Source organism: Phaenicophaeus curvirostris, chromosome 7 (assembly GCF_032191515.1).
Source record: "Phaenicophaeus curvirostris isolate KB17595 chromosome 7, BPBGC_Pcur_1.0, whole genome shotgun sequence".
NCBI classification, from domain to species: Eukaryota; Metazoa; Chordata; class Aves; order Cuculiformes; family Cuculidae; genus Phaenicophaeus; species Phaenicophaeus curvirostris.
Genome location: NC_091398.1, coordinates 19,703,338 through 19,718,103, shown reverse-complemented (window position 1 = coordinate 19,718,103; position 14,766 = coordinate 19,703,338). Strand labels below are relative to the sequence as shown.

General features: G+C 40.6%; 1 protein-coding gene across 7 annotated transcripts in view; it reads left to right on the top strand.

The window, feature by feature from the left end:
• MAP3K20 (mitogen-activated protein kinase kinase kinase 20) overlaps nt 1–14,766 on the top strand; it is an 89,319-nt gene that overhangs the window by 38,264 nt on the left and 36,289 nt on the right. For all 7 annotated transcript variants that reach the window (XM_069861108.1, XM_069861110.1, XM_069861109.1 and 4 more), the window contains 3 exons: nt 3,511–3,597; nt 7,200–7,274; nt 12,617–12,723. In XM_069861108.1, coding sequence (XP_069717209.1) covers nt 3,511–3,597; nt 7,200–7,274; nt 12,617–12,723 — 269 coding nt within the window. The remainder of the gene's footprint in view (nt 1–3,510; nt 3,598–7,199; nt 7,275–12,616; nt 12,724–14,766) is intronic.

The window sequence follows — 14,766 nt, the reverse complement described above, 5'->3', positions numbered from 1 at the left end:
GTGATCTACGCAGAAATTCACTCCCATTAGTAACACTGTCTCATGCCATTGTGTGTGTTGCTTAAAAATTATTCATTGCTTCTCTTCCACATGAGAAAATCTACGTGGAATGACAGTTTTCACTCTAAAAGCTGTTTTGAAATTATAAAGATATATGCTCAGAATACGTTAGCCTGGCAGGATTGTTTGTACTGCACTGCAATGTGTGTTTGTGTATCAATATAAATGTGTTTAATTATGGAAAGATTATGTGGTGTAGCTGAATTATTTTAATGCTTACAGGAACAAAAAAGTAAAACCATTAATTGGCTATTGGTAGCATAGAGACTGCTGTTAAACGTAGCAGCTGTTATACTCCTAGCAATAGTTCATGCATTGCTTTAGCTATGAGAACATAATGTTATTTATAGAGGGAATGTTGGCCAGCTCCAGGGGTTATCCCTTACTCTTTCTGAAAAGAATTATGAGATCTTTAACTTCCACTTGGATCAATGCAGGGAAGACTGACCTCATTTTCATGCCTAAGGGCAGTACTTCTGAGAATGCAACCCATTATGTTTATGCTATATTTTTGCTAATTGTGGCTCCTCATGCTCATCTGTGAACACTTTCCTACCAAGTGAAAGCATCTCTTTTTTATCAGTGAAGATGTTTGCTTCTTCTCAGATCACTGATTTCTATGTTCCCTATCCTATATGGCACTTTGAGTCTTGTTTGCCTTTGCATTGGAGTGAGAATGTAGGGTGTTTTGTTCTTTTGTCTTTTTTTTTTTTCCCTTTTGGTGGTTGTCACATAGTTGACAGGATAAGAATCGAAGCGAACAGCTGAGCTAACAGAAGTATGTGAAGTTTTTCTGGATACCATATAATTCTTATTCTCAGCTTCACGATTAGCATGTACATTCATACATTTGTCTCTCTTTTCTGTTTCTCTGTATGCAAAGAAGAGCTCAGCATCTTCTGAGGCCATTAAATGATCTTGCTTTGTTTACCATCACTCTGTCTAGCTTGGCTGTTACTCTGTAAGCACCTGCTCTCTGTCGTCACACATATGATGTGGTCATGGAAGCAGGTGAGCCTCACTATCAGAGATGGGAGAAGTGAACCATGTCAGTCTCAATTAAATTACACCAGAAGTGGAAGACAGATTAATTTGCATATGAGGTGGGCTGGGGAGCCAGTTCTGAAAATGAACTGAGTGTATCCCACAATAAAAAGGCTGGGGTAAGTCAGGTTGAGGTGCATTTTCTGCATCTGAATGACCCTGGGGACAGGAAGAGACAAATGGTGGTGCAGGAGATACCCATTTGCTACTTTTTAAAAGTCTAATAACGCAATCATTTGCCTTATGTGATGATTCAAGGAAGCTACTTGATGAGATGAGGTTGAAGCTCCTATAAAACTGAAGATAGAGATGTGTCACCATTGGAAGGAAAGACTTTATCTACACCATTGGCCTGAAGATGGAATTTGCATCATTGTTTGAACATTTTCTAAACCTGTGTAATTAAATACAAGGATTTCTGACATCCTGTCTTAATATCTTCTACTTTCTTCTGCTGTTAGGGAAAGATAAGGTATTAAGAAAAATTCTTCATATTGTATCAGATTGCTGTTTTTCTTTCAACTATGTGCAATTCTGAAGTGTTTTAAGCTTGCACTGTTGGTTTAGGAAGGCAGTGATCTGTACAGTGAGTGGAAGTAAACACTAAAGGTGTCATAAAGGAATTCAGTGCAAAATGTTGTGCACAAACTGATGTGCACGAATGAAACAAGACAACTCTTACAATTTACAGTCTTCTGAAAGAAAGGTAGGCTTTTTCTGAAAGAGCAGTAGGCTTTTTCAGCTCAAAGCTCTTGGAGGCTTTTAACATGTATTTCACTATGTTCTTTACTTGGAAGATATATTTAGAGACTTCTCTACCTGATGTGCAAACTTGAGTTTCTTCTCTCTGGTTTCTTGGTACAGCTGTACAGATGAGGTGGTTCTGCATGGATCCTCAACTGCAAGTTTGATTTGGTTTTGTCTTAACTGGCTGTACGCTGCTTTTTTTTTTCTGTCTGAAGTACATGGGACTGCTGAATTCTTTCCTTCTCTCACAGTTAAATTTCCTCCTCTACCCCCAGAGAGGTGATAATTGGAATTACAAATGGAGGTGCTTTTTTTTTTTTTTTTGTAAAAGGAATGAACTGAGGCAAATAGGAGAGTTGAATACCTCTGATAGCTTTCCCCGTATATTTCTTATTTTCAGGAAAACTGTCCTTTTAATTATTTTTCCAAGATGCCCTTACCTTTACTAACCAGTCTTCTGACTCAAGCAGAATTATTCAAATAGGTCTTTAGATGGAGTACCCTGTTCACCTGATTAAAGGCCCAACTCTGCTTCAATGCATTTTTTTCTACTTGGGCGGCATCTGCCAATATTGTTGATTTTTCTTTCTAATTACCTTCATAGCTGGCCAGAATCCATTCAGAATTATGGAGCTGTAATAACCTGGCTACTAACCCAGACGGTGAGGATATAGACACTTGCATAAGGATCTTAATGCGTTTGGTCAGATCCTATCTAAATGATATCTTTTTTTGTTAATATGCTTGGTATATGAACAGATGAAAAAGTCTGTATATTTGTAACAAGATACATTCATGAAAGTTCTGATTAAAAAAGAGAAAAGGAAGAAAGAGACATATACAGGTGAAGGTACAAAGTGCCTGTTAATTTGGTTAAACTCCAGTATTTAGTCCTAATGGCAGAAAAAAAAAGTTGGATTAATTGATTTGAAACCTTTTTGATGATGCCAAACTCTTTTCTACAGAGTAGCTTAGATTCTTGGGTACTGTGTTACCAAAATGCTAACAGCATGCACAATTAGGAGATCTTTCTATATCTAAGGACACTGCATCTATATGGTATAGAGGAGAGCAGTAATTTTCTGTATGCTGTGTATTGTTTAGTTTAACATAATCACATACTTGCAGATAAATAATTACAGTTTTGCTTGCAAAATTATATTTAGTTTTTTCATAGTCATATCATAGGAGCAAAAATACCTTTTGGATCATATTCTGACTACTGAGAAGAACTAGTTGCAATCATACAAATATATTTTCAAATGTGAAATGACTACAAAGAGAAGATATGCCTAGTTAGGGCCGAGAAGGAGAGGAGTAGTTCATTGTCTTCCCAAGTCTCAACTGCCATATGTGCCAAATGTGAACTTTAAAACGTACGAAGGAACTAAAAAACATTTTCAATGGCTCTTACAAGATTGCAGGCATTAGTCCCCATACAACCCAGTTTTTCATCTGGGCTTTTCTGTAGAGCAAAAAACAGAAACATTCAAATTAATTTAGTGAGAGGATCTTGCACACAAACACTGGTCGAAGTTCCTGCAAATGGAAACTGGTTGCCTGATAATTGGATACAGAATAGTGCTGTATCAAGGTTTAATAATGTATTTAAAATACAAAGTACAGAAATAAAAATTCTTTTCTTTTTTTCTGTTCCAGGTTCTCTGGGAGATGCTAACAAGGGAGGTCCCCTTTAAAGGCTTGGAAGGATTACAAGTAGCTTGGCTTGTAGTGGAAAAAAACGAGGTAAGACTACGTTTCTACATTCAGGTACATAGATCAGAAAACAGTATTGGGGTTTTGCAAAAGACTTTTTCATCTTCTTCAAATTGAAAGTAAGTTCACGCGTATGGAAAGATTAGCAGTAGGAGCTAACACAAAGGGTCAAAGTGATGTTATTCCTCATGAATGGACCCTTTACATCTAATTGTTGCAGCTTCACGTCGTGATGCTGTAGATCAAAAATTGTACAAGTACTGTACTAGTTTCTCAGTCTCAATTGTAAAACCTAGGGGTTTGTTCTTAGTGATGAAAGAAGCCATTGCGTCCAAGGTAGGGGAACAGTTTAACTCCATCTCCTGCGTTTAGGACATCTTTTTACTGGCCGGGAGTTGATATATCTGTAAGAGACCTTCAGCTACTTCAACTTAACTCTCCCAGCAGGAGTCACTATAGTACAAGAAACTGCCGCTTAGATGAAAATTTCAAAAATAAAAGAAGAAAAAATAGTTTTAAAAAAAGAGAGAAATTACAGTTTTGCCACCTACGTTCAACACTACATTGAAGATGAGCTCCTCACTGGTATCGGCAAGGCTGTGGCATAGCTGCAAGCCTCCTCACGCAGAGTCTTTCCATTTCAAAAGCACTTCAGTGGAGTAAACACCGTTTGTACAGTGTCCCCAGCCTCGCTTTTCTTCTTCTTACAAATTGAGGCTTTCAGTTAGTTGGACATGTGAGCGTATATCTGAACACATAGTCCCTTGATATCAAAGACAGTTACTACATTTAAAAAACATTTAAAGTTGTGACTGTACCACACACAGACAAGCATGGAAATCCTCCACAAAGATGAAACCTCCTCTATCTAGACACAGCGGAAGCTTGGGAAACATTACAATGGTGAGACAGTGGCTGTACAATACAGATTCCTATTATTCTACATAAACTGTTTCTCAAAATGCTTCAGAGTTAAGCAGAGTAGTTCGGTTTCCTCCTCTTAGTTTAATATTTTTTGTTGGTGTTTTTTTCCTCTCTCTTCTTTTTTTTTCCCCTCTATTTGAGGACTGGGTTAATTCCAGTGAGTGATACTGTGATATACCTACTAGTTGGCAAGCCTACAATAACAGTGTGAAGATTAAGACTCTGGTCTTCTGCAGCATTTATCAGAGCCCAAGGCACAGTTAGACTCTCTCTCCTAGTTTAGAAGGCTCATACATCACTTTGAAGGAAGAACCATAAAGCCTTCTGTCAATAGTATTTCTTTCCTATGCCTACCATGTGCAGTTTATGTTAGGGGTACAGAGTGGCATTGGGAATGTTGTGAAGAGAAGTAGTCATATACTGAAAGATGCCAGAGGGTACAACACACATTTCTCTACAGTTTTCCAGAGCAAGGAACTGTGTAAAACACAGTGTGAACAAAATGTGGACATGATGACTGTTTCACTCATGGCTGAAGAAAACCTAAGGGGTGACGTGTTCAGAGCCAGCTGTTTGTTTGCCAGGTACCACGAGCCTGTTGCTACCATCTTCTTTGGAAGTGTGCCAGGGCAGGGACCCTAGAGGGCATCAACACATGCTTACATAGTTTTTATTTTTTCTGGCCATGACTTTGGCAACATGCCCAGCGTAAGTCTTGTAAAAGTCAGCTTGTGCTACTTTTCTTCATAGTTTCTGTGTCCTAAAGCAAGTGTGAGGGTTGGGTTCAGCTCTCAGTTCAATCTGTTGACATCAATGGGATTGCATGGTGCCTGTTCAAAACAGAACAGAATCACTGTTGAGCCAGTTCTTCATTTTTTTGCCCTGCAAGTCTCTTGTTAAAAGAGCATGGGACTGAGGCCAAAGCAGAGTTGCATAGGGTGAAAAATTCCCCTTTGCAAACTCCGAGCCCAATGGGTGAAGGGGATCCTAATGATTCTGTATGGGTCTTTTCAACTCTCTGTATAATTTCATGGTGGGTTTTTTTCTGGTAGGGTTTCTAAATAATTTTATATTTTTTTTAATCCACGAAGGAAAACATGAGAGGTAAGGCTATGCTAGGCATGATCTCATAATAAATTACCACTGAGAAATGTCATCTTTATTATAATACTACACTTTTGGAACCTACTGCATCTGCTTTAGATGACAGATAATGTTCTCTACAAGAGAGACACACGTAAATGGTGATTGTAACTGATTTTCCGCCTCCTGGAACAGTGAGGGTTACGGACAAGTGCTGTAGCAAGACTAGGCAGTGTATTTTTAGGCTAATGACTCAGCCACAGATCCAAGCACCAGTACAACTTGTTTATGCATTGTGCAAATTTCTGTGTATTTCTTGCCCAGAAAGCTTTACACCTTAAGGTATTACATTATTTTAATAATCATACTCCTGCAGTGCCCTGGCTCTGTATCTCATGTTTCCAGTTTTTGTAGTGTTGAAATGCTTGTGCAGCAGAATTTCTTGACTCTTACTTTGGCTGCTGTGGCTTGCAAGGCTTTGGAGGTCACCTTGGAGTAATATAGTGGTACAGCTTGACACAACTTAACTCTGCTTTGCTGCTGAAATGCCAAAGAATAGGACAGATCAAAGGGTCTTCCTGTCTGGTTGGTCTGAACAGGGCTGTAATACCTGGTTCTTACCTGTTACGGAACAGAAAAACCTTTTTCCAGCTTGATCCTTCTTATATTTGGACCTGTTTTCACTGAGACACTGGTTTTTTATCTGTGCATTTTTAAAATTTAGTATGAAACATCTGAAATCAGTTAACTGCCCTAGTGAGAGCAGAGAGATCTCCTTGTACCTGTGAAGTTGTTGGGATACACATTTAATCTCAACTGGAGAGGCTTTTGTTTATGGGGATGTGTAAATGAGAATGGATTTGCTTTTAAGCTTTCCAATGTGGAGGCAGAGTCTTTAAATGAAAAGTAAGACTGACTGGGGGAATGTTTTCGTGGTTTAAAAGTCTCAGCAAAGGAACACAAACTTCAGACTAATTCTCTGTAGTCAGTGGCCCTGGCTATAACCAGCAAATCCTCGTCTTCGGTCATCAGGAAATATTTATACGAGTTCACTGTGCTCTGCAAGTGCTCTCCGAGATCTGCATGTTCTCATTAATCCTTCTGACCACAGGCTCATGAAACATCTCTTGTGTCATGTAGAGCTTTACTTAACTCTTTTTAACTCACTTAATATAATGTGTTTCGGCCATTTGTTATATCAAAAGTGATTATGTATTGTACAGCTGGATCATGTGTGTGGGAGAGAGGAATTAAGGCAGGCTATACGTTATACCTATCTTGACAAGCATCTTAGAATACCATGCAGTAACCTCCACAAACTATTACGTTCTGATATTAAAAGTTGTTCACCTTGTTTTTGTTTCCTTGTCTCCGAGCTTTAATTAACTCCGTTTGTGTATTTGTTCCATTCCTTCTTTATAGGTCTATTAAACAATTTGTACATCTTGCTAATGTTAGTAATTTTTATGTTTATTTTTAATATGTCAATCCTCAGTTTTTAATATTGCATTTAAAAGGGAGAAGAGTGCATTTTACTTCTTTTAATTGCATTGCTTTTGTAGGACATCTGTTAATAGCAGCTTAAAGGTAAATGCTTCCAGTAACTGGTACATTCTCTCCTTTAGAGATTAACCATTCCAAGCAGTTGTCCCAGAAGTTTTGCAGAACTGATGCACCAGTGTTGGGATGCTGATTCAAAGGTAATTTAATGTGTTTGATTTCTACACCACCGCCCCCTGCCCTGTTTTGCATAGTGTGTTAGTGTTTCTTTGAGTGACAAGTCCCAGCTAACATTGTTGCTGCCTGCTAGTAGACACATTTCTTCATGAAGATAGCTGAGACTGTCTTATTTTAAGTGTTTGCATGATTATACCATAATGTCTCTCTTTTTTAATCAAGAGTTATTTTTCTACTAACTTACCTCACTGTTAAAGGCAATGCCTCAACGGGGTGAGATGGCAAGAATGTAGTCATTTTATAGCAAGTGAAAAATTGTTATTTTCTATTTTCTTTCAGTAGTTAATAGATAATCTTTCTTGGACGTATGTGAGTATTGCATATGAAATATCTGCTTCAAGGTCCAACTTTGATGCTCTCCTTGTCTTGAAAACATGTAAAGAATAAGTTAATTTATAAAATGTGGATAGGAACAGCAGTGACACATTCCAAATGAATGTTAAACCTTCCTTAATCTTTTCCCTTGGGACTTTAAATAGTGTATTTTGTAACGATTATACTGTAATAATAGTAAAATTACTGCAATATACTGTTTAACCGGGAGAATGGAGTAAAAATATAAGTTAGAGCCAAACCACTGTCACTATTAATCTGCCCCTATGAGAATAAATTGAAAGGGAAAAAGACTGTTTCTGCAGTAAAAGATTTTGTAGATTATGGGAGTTGCCTTCTTTAAATTGACTCTGCTACCATCCTGTTGTACATAAAACTGTCTGGAAAGAGCCTTTGGGCTTAATAGCTTTATTTCCAGGTATTAGCATCTATTTCTTTTGCCTATGACGGTATTTGAGAGGGAGAAGGATTGATAAGGAAAGAAAATTATGCTCTTTCTCTCAAGTCAAGGTTCTAGCAATAACTGTTCCTTTAAACTTAGCAGAAAGTTAGCTACTACTTTAGAGAGATTAGTCCCAAGGCAAATTGTAGCACTTAGGTGCTCTAAATCTAGAATTTGCTGTTACCAGAGAATAGCTATAGAAGAGCAATGAGATTTCCCTTCTTGGTTTCTTTTTCTTAAGCAAGGAGTTGCTTTCCTACAGAGTGGATCTGGAAGTCTAAAATCCATCATCAATGTGTTGTTTCCACATGAACACCGATTTAAATGCCATTCCCCTAGTATCCCCGTCTTTACCCTCTCCACTGAAGGAAGGGGAGAAAAGTGCTCTGAGTCTTTGACTATACAAGTAGACAAACATTTAAGTTCTAGGTCAGTATTTGCTGATGAGCACTTTCTAGTGGTAACTGTGTATCTTTAATAACTACTTCCAAGCATCAGCATCTCTACCAAATGCCACAGAATAAGAATTATTGGAGCTTCTTTTCTGTAATTGCAGCAAATACTAGATCAGCGCTTCCTAGCCTCATATGTAAGTGTCCAGATGGCTGTTGCTGTTTTTCAAGGAGAGGGAGAAAGGGATCTGCATCTTGTAAAAAAAAGGGATACCTAACTGTCAGGCTAAGTTCTGTCTGGGCTGGTTCCTGGCAGCATTGTTCCCAGAGGCAAAGAATGAAGTTTAGGTTAGATGGGGTTTTGTGACAGTCTGCTCTTTGCTACTTTTTTCATGCAGTTTCTATTCTGTTAGGCAATTATAAATGCTTGGTTCACATGACTGAAATGGAGTAATCTCTGGCCACGGTTTGGGCATGTGACTGACTTATTCAGTCACGTGTTGGGAAAGGATTGCTACTTACGGCTCTCTTACAGCCTTGATAAAAGGCTGTGTGGCCTGCATGAACCAAAAGATGGAGCACACTCCTCTCAAATACTGCTCTGTGTAACGTTCCCTTTTCAACAGGATTAGGTTTAGAAAATCAGGTACTCAGTGTATGAACAAGTTACTGAAGGTCAAGCAGGGGTGAGATTGAGGATATCAGCTGCTCAAAAGGAGTTGCTAACATGCATACTTTTTTTTTTTTTAGCCCACAGAAAGCATGAGGTATCTTTAGGTGGCTTACTCCTGAGGAAAGAGGGATATGTGTTTAGTGGGGCCAAGGAATACAGATGGAGAGCTGCTGCAGAGCCACTGGAGTGTCAGATACTGCTCACACCATAACTTCCTCATCAAAATGGACAGAGTTATTAAATTTGCTTTGAATTCTTAAGAATTTCTTCATATGTGGAGAAGATTAGCTGTAGTGCATTGTTTCATATGCTGTTTGTAATGGTAGTTTTTATACAGTTCAAACTGTGCTAGTTGAAACAAACAGTCACTAGTGGGTTCAAAGCATTTTACTAAAAAGTTAATTAGTAATTATCTTAAGTCAGTAATTATTAAAGAACAATCTCTGTGGTAACTAAGTGTCTTAAATAACTACTTCCAAATGTTAAAATCCTTACCAAACAAGCTGCTTTTGCTTGTCTACTAGATAATTTTTCTAACAAGGTTGCTCATCACAGATGCCTTTGTTTACTGGGAATACTTGCTTTTGAAACATAGGTGAGTGATGCTTTTTCATTCATCTGTGTCTTAAGTTTATCCTCACTTTAACACCAACGAAGTTTAAAAATTCCTGAATATTTTAAAGGAAATTGGAAACCTGGGAACAGAGGAGCAGCAAGAAAAGAAAGCCATGTGGTTTAAATATGCTGGTTTTAGGCAGACCTGTTCAGTAAGAAATACGGAGTGGAAGGAAATAGTGAAAACACTATCCAGAATTGTTTCTAGAGGGGCATTATATTTTAAAGATTTTTGGATGAGACTGATATCACAGATATAAAGGGAAACAATTTTCAAAGGCAACTCATGCCTTGATATTTTAAGAATCTCGTATAAGGAATGACTTGAGACGCCTGATTTTTCTAGGAAGTACTAAGCAGTCATCCACTGAAAATACGACTTTCTTTTTTTTTTTAAAGCTTGCCAGCTTGGGCTCCCAGTTTCAACAGTTCCTTTTTGCCACTTTTAACCAAGGTATCAGTCTGCACTTGGAGTGCATTTATTAAATCTGAAATTATCCTTGCCTAGGGGGAAGAAACCAACAAAACCCACATAGCAGTGTAGGCTTGTGTCTTCCTGTCAGCTTTGCCTCCAGGGAAAGCAGGAACTGGTAAATCTGGCAGCAGCAAAGTTGGCAGGGTGGCTGCTGGCTGTTCACAGTAATTGCACAGCCAGAGACGTACAAGCTTTGTCAGCCCTGTGACTGTGGGTTTGTTCCAGCTTCAGTTGCACAACTCAATGGCTCCATTGCCTAGAGTGAAGGACCCAAAGACTGTGTGTTGCTACTCTGTCTGAATCAGTCAGTCAGTGTTTTCGCCTGTCTGTAATAAAAGCCCTGTTCTCTGTCATTATTCCCACTCCATTTACTCTGGGCAGGTCTGATAGTAGTGTTAACTGTGTTCACTTTGTGTCAGCCCTGCCCTGTACCTCCCAGTATATCCCCAAGGAAGAAGCAGCAAGCAAAACGCACTTAAGTGTTTTGTAAAAGAATCCTAAATAAGCCATTAACTGTTCTTAATTAATGCAGCATGGGGATCTTTGTCCTGCATCTCTTCCTGAAAACAGGATTAGTTTAGTACAGGCACATTATGTGCTTGCCTGTCTGCTGGACTGCATAGCAACAGCAGTACCCTGGAGTGTTGGTGGGGAGCCACGATCTCCTATCTGGTGTGTTCCTTGAATCCTTTCAATAGTTCATACCCACTGGGGTGATTACAAGTGATGCAGCTGTAGCAACAGGAAGGGTGTGAGGGCTGTCAGAAGATTCTTCCTCCTCAAAACTGCACCAGAGTTGTCTGTCCCAGTTGGTGCCAGGGATGAGTTTTGTGCTCCGTAGCCCCTAGCACGGCACACTTCTTGATCAGGGAGCTTTGTGCTCTTCCAGAGTGTGCTCAGAGGGTTTGCTCAGCCATGGCAGATCCAGCAGCATCATGCAGGTAGGGGTACGAGTGCTGCCACCTCCCACCCTCTGGAAATGCAGGGAGACTCTGCTAGGTATTTGCACTGGGACTTGATCAACAAGGGCAAGCAGCGTGCTGCTGAGTAGGCCCTTGCTGCTGTGCTGCTCGGGGCACCTGGGTTGCTGCTCCATGGACATTGGGCTAGAGACCAAGCTGCATAAGCACATGGGTGGCTGGGGCAAGCAGTATTTGTGGCAAAGAAAATCTGCATAGCCCATCCAACTGCCTGTTGCCTGAAATCATGGAGATGGATCAAAAAATGACAGACAAAGCCTCCAGTTGCAGCCGAATAGAGCAGCTCTACAGTATAAGAGAGCTTGTCTTTTTTTTTGTTATGCATTTGACACTTTTTCATGATGTTTGACATTTAAAATAAAGAAATTGTCTTTCTTTTATAATGTGGAAATCACTTGGATCTTCTAGGGAGAGACACCTCAGCATTGTTCCTAATTGTTTTTGTGCTCCCAAATTAAAATGCACGTTTTAATTGCGGCATCTGTAATTTTAGCAGAAATGGTATAATTACAGGCGCAATAGAGAGAGAATGTGCATCATCCCCTTATTATGTATCTACATTTTGTTTCAACCTTTTGTCTCAACCTTGTCTGGGGTCTGTCAAACAGACTAACAGAGTCAGCACTCTTTCAAGAAACACATTTAACTGTGGCTTTTTCAGTTTTCAGTTATTATCCTACCTCATAGTTTCCCTTTGGGACTAAGGGGAAGGTAGAAGCTGCAACTGCTCTCTCACTACTGAGCTCACTGGGTGCTTCGTGGGGAGCCCTGGAGCAGAAAGTTCAGTAAATGAGCCCAGGACCAAAAAGCACAGGCACCACTGACATGAGCTTGGCTGCCAGGCCAAGGTAGCTAAGTGAGAGGTTTTTCTGGAAATTCTGTCCTTCTCTGCAAGAGCAGAACTGCAGCCAGAAACCCATTTTTGATGAGCTAATATCTTGTTTACACATTAAAGAGGGTTACTACCTGTAAAAGGCCATCCATCTATCTAATTATCAGTTGCAAGTGGGTCCAGCTTTCTCTCTTTGGCAATATTTTCTTTCTTAGCTTTAGGAAAACTTAAGAATATTGATGCGTATTGATGATACTGATGTTGTTTAATCCTCTTATTGATAACCAAAAGGTTTTACTGGGAGACTAAACTAAGACGTGAGTCCTACTAGCTTATGTGATTCTGCCCAAACTGACCTTGTCTTCAACTGGAAGAACAAAAAACCACCATTTATAAATTTAGAGTCCTTTCATAGGATGCTGTGTTGTGAAAGCAGCATCCCAATTTCTGTTGCTTGCAGTTTTTCGGTTGAAAAACTCTTGCAAATAATTTTACACAGTAGTAGTTGTATGTGAATGCAAATGCTTTATTTTGTTTTTTGTGTTTTGTATTTTTTCCTTCAGAAAAGGCCATCTTTCAAGCAGATCATTTCAATCCTGGAATCTATGTCAAATGACAGCAACCTCCCAGACCAGTGTAACTCATTCCTGCATAATAAAGCGGAGTGGAGGTAAGTTTCCTTCCTCCCGAGATGAAACGATGTGGTTTTCCTTTGAAATGATGCAAGTCCGTATTCTTTTCAGAAAGACATCAGAGTCTAGTGATGTATTAGCAGAAAATATTTGTGCTTGACGTATTTTTAGAATGCAACTTACCTTGTTTTTCAGGAATGCCCGGAATGTTGTGAAACTTGTATTAGGAGCCAGTATACTTAGCTGTACCCTATATTTATTATTACACTGGTTTAGGTATCATGATATTTATGGTTTTGTGATTCACGTCTTAGAACTAATTATGTGTTTTCAGTCAGTAGTGTGAGGGCAAAACTATTCGGGTACGTGTGCATTTGATGCAAGTTTCATTGAAATGACATAGGCGTATGTCAATAGGTATATATATTTTTTTAGAAGCGATAAAGCGTACAAAAGAAATTTTCAAATCAAGTCTCCGTTGGTCTTCACTTGTATGTGTTTTGCCATTTTTTGTGCATTTCTGCCCTTTGTGATGAGTTTGAGTCCGTGCATTCAGCATATGCCCAGCCCTGGTTTTGCATCGTGCACCAGCACGGGTTGAGTATATGATGTTACCTATTGCTGACTCTAATTTTATTCATAAATGGAGAAAAAAATTATTACATAGCACAGTTTAACAGTAAAAGTTCTGACCCATTTTCTGTATGTGCCAAAACTTAAAAAACCCCATCTCTGAGTGAGAAAGCTCGCTGCTTCCCACTCCATCCTTCTGTTTGGAAAACTGAAAAGGGATCTGCTCGGGCATATGATTTGTGCCGGGGGATCGTGCCTCGGTCTATATTAAGCAGCGCTGGCCCCACTCCAGGTAAGCGGGGAGCAGAAGTATTAAAAGATTCCCTGCCCGCAGTCGGAGCGGGGAGCGAAGAACCCTGGAGAGCAGGGCTGAGTGGAGGACGGCGAAGCGCACGGGGTCCAAACCGGCATCCCAGCTTTCCTTCGCGGGTTTCCAAGGAAAAAGAGAGACCTGGCGTTGTAGCGGGGCGAGCGGAAAAAGCGAACTGGCGGCGGGCGGGGTGCGAATAGCCGGGGCCGCCCTGGCTCCGCGGCCCCGGGGCGCCACCTGCTGGCCGCAGCGCCCACCTGCGCCGGGCGCCTCTCGCGCTTCCCCGCCTCCGCCTTTCACTGAATCACCAGGTTGGAAAAGACCCCCAGGATCATCGAGTCCAGCCGTTCCTACCAAGCGCTAAACCATGTCCCTCAGCACCTCATCCACCCGTCCTTTAAACACCTCCAGGGAAGGTGACTCAACCACCTCCCTGGGCAGCCTGTTCCACTGCCCAATTACCCTTTCCGTGAGAAATTTTTTCCTAATGTCCAGTCTAAATCTCCCCTGGCGGAGGTTGAGGCCATTCCCTCTTGTCCTGTCCCCTGTCACTTGGGAGAAGAGGCCAGCACCCTCCTCTCTACAACCTCCTTTCAGGTAGTTGTAGAGAGCAGTGAGGTCTCCCCTCAGCCTCCTCTTCTCCAGGATAAACACCCCCAGCTCTCTCAGCCGCTCCTCATAAGGCCTGTTCTCCAGCCCCTTCACCAGCTTCGTTGCTTTTCTCTGGACTCGCTCCAGAGCCTCAACATCCTTTTTGTGGTGAGGGGCCCAGAACTGAACACAGGATTCGAGGAGCGGTCTCACCAGTGCCGAGTCCAGAGGGAGAATAACCTCCCTGGACCTGCTGGTCACGCCGTTTCTGATACAAGCCCAGATGCCACTGGCCTTCATTGGTCAGCACGCCTGCTCACCCCAAGGCTCGGCACAAGCGCTTCAAGGGTAAAATATGACTTGGCCACCACTGTCCCTGCAGACTCTGGGCATCCAGTTGTTGTCTTGGTAGGAGAGGACAAGGAGGGCTGGGTGAAAAATAGCCCCATGGTGAGGGCTTTCCCCCAAATAATAAAAATATTAATTTAAAAGATGAACAAGTTCTCAAACTCCTTTAAGGAGAACAAATAACTGCTTCCATCTTTCCAGTGTAGCAGAAGAAAAGCTGCGCTAGTTGACATTTGGTAACGTTAAACTTCTTTTGCCA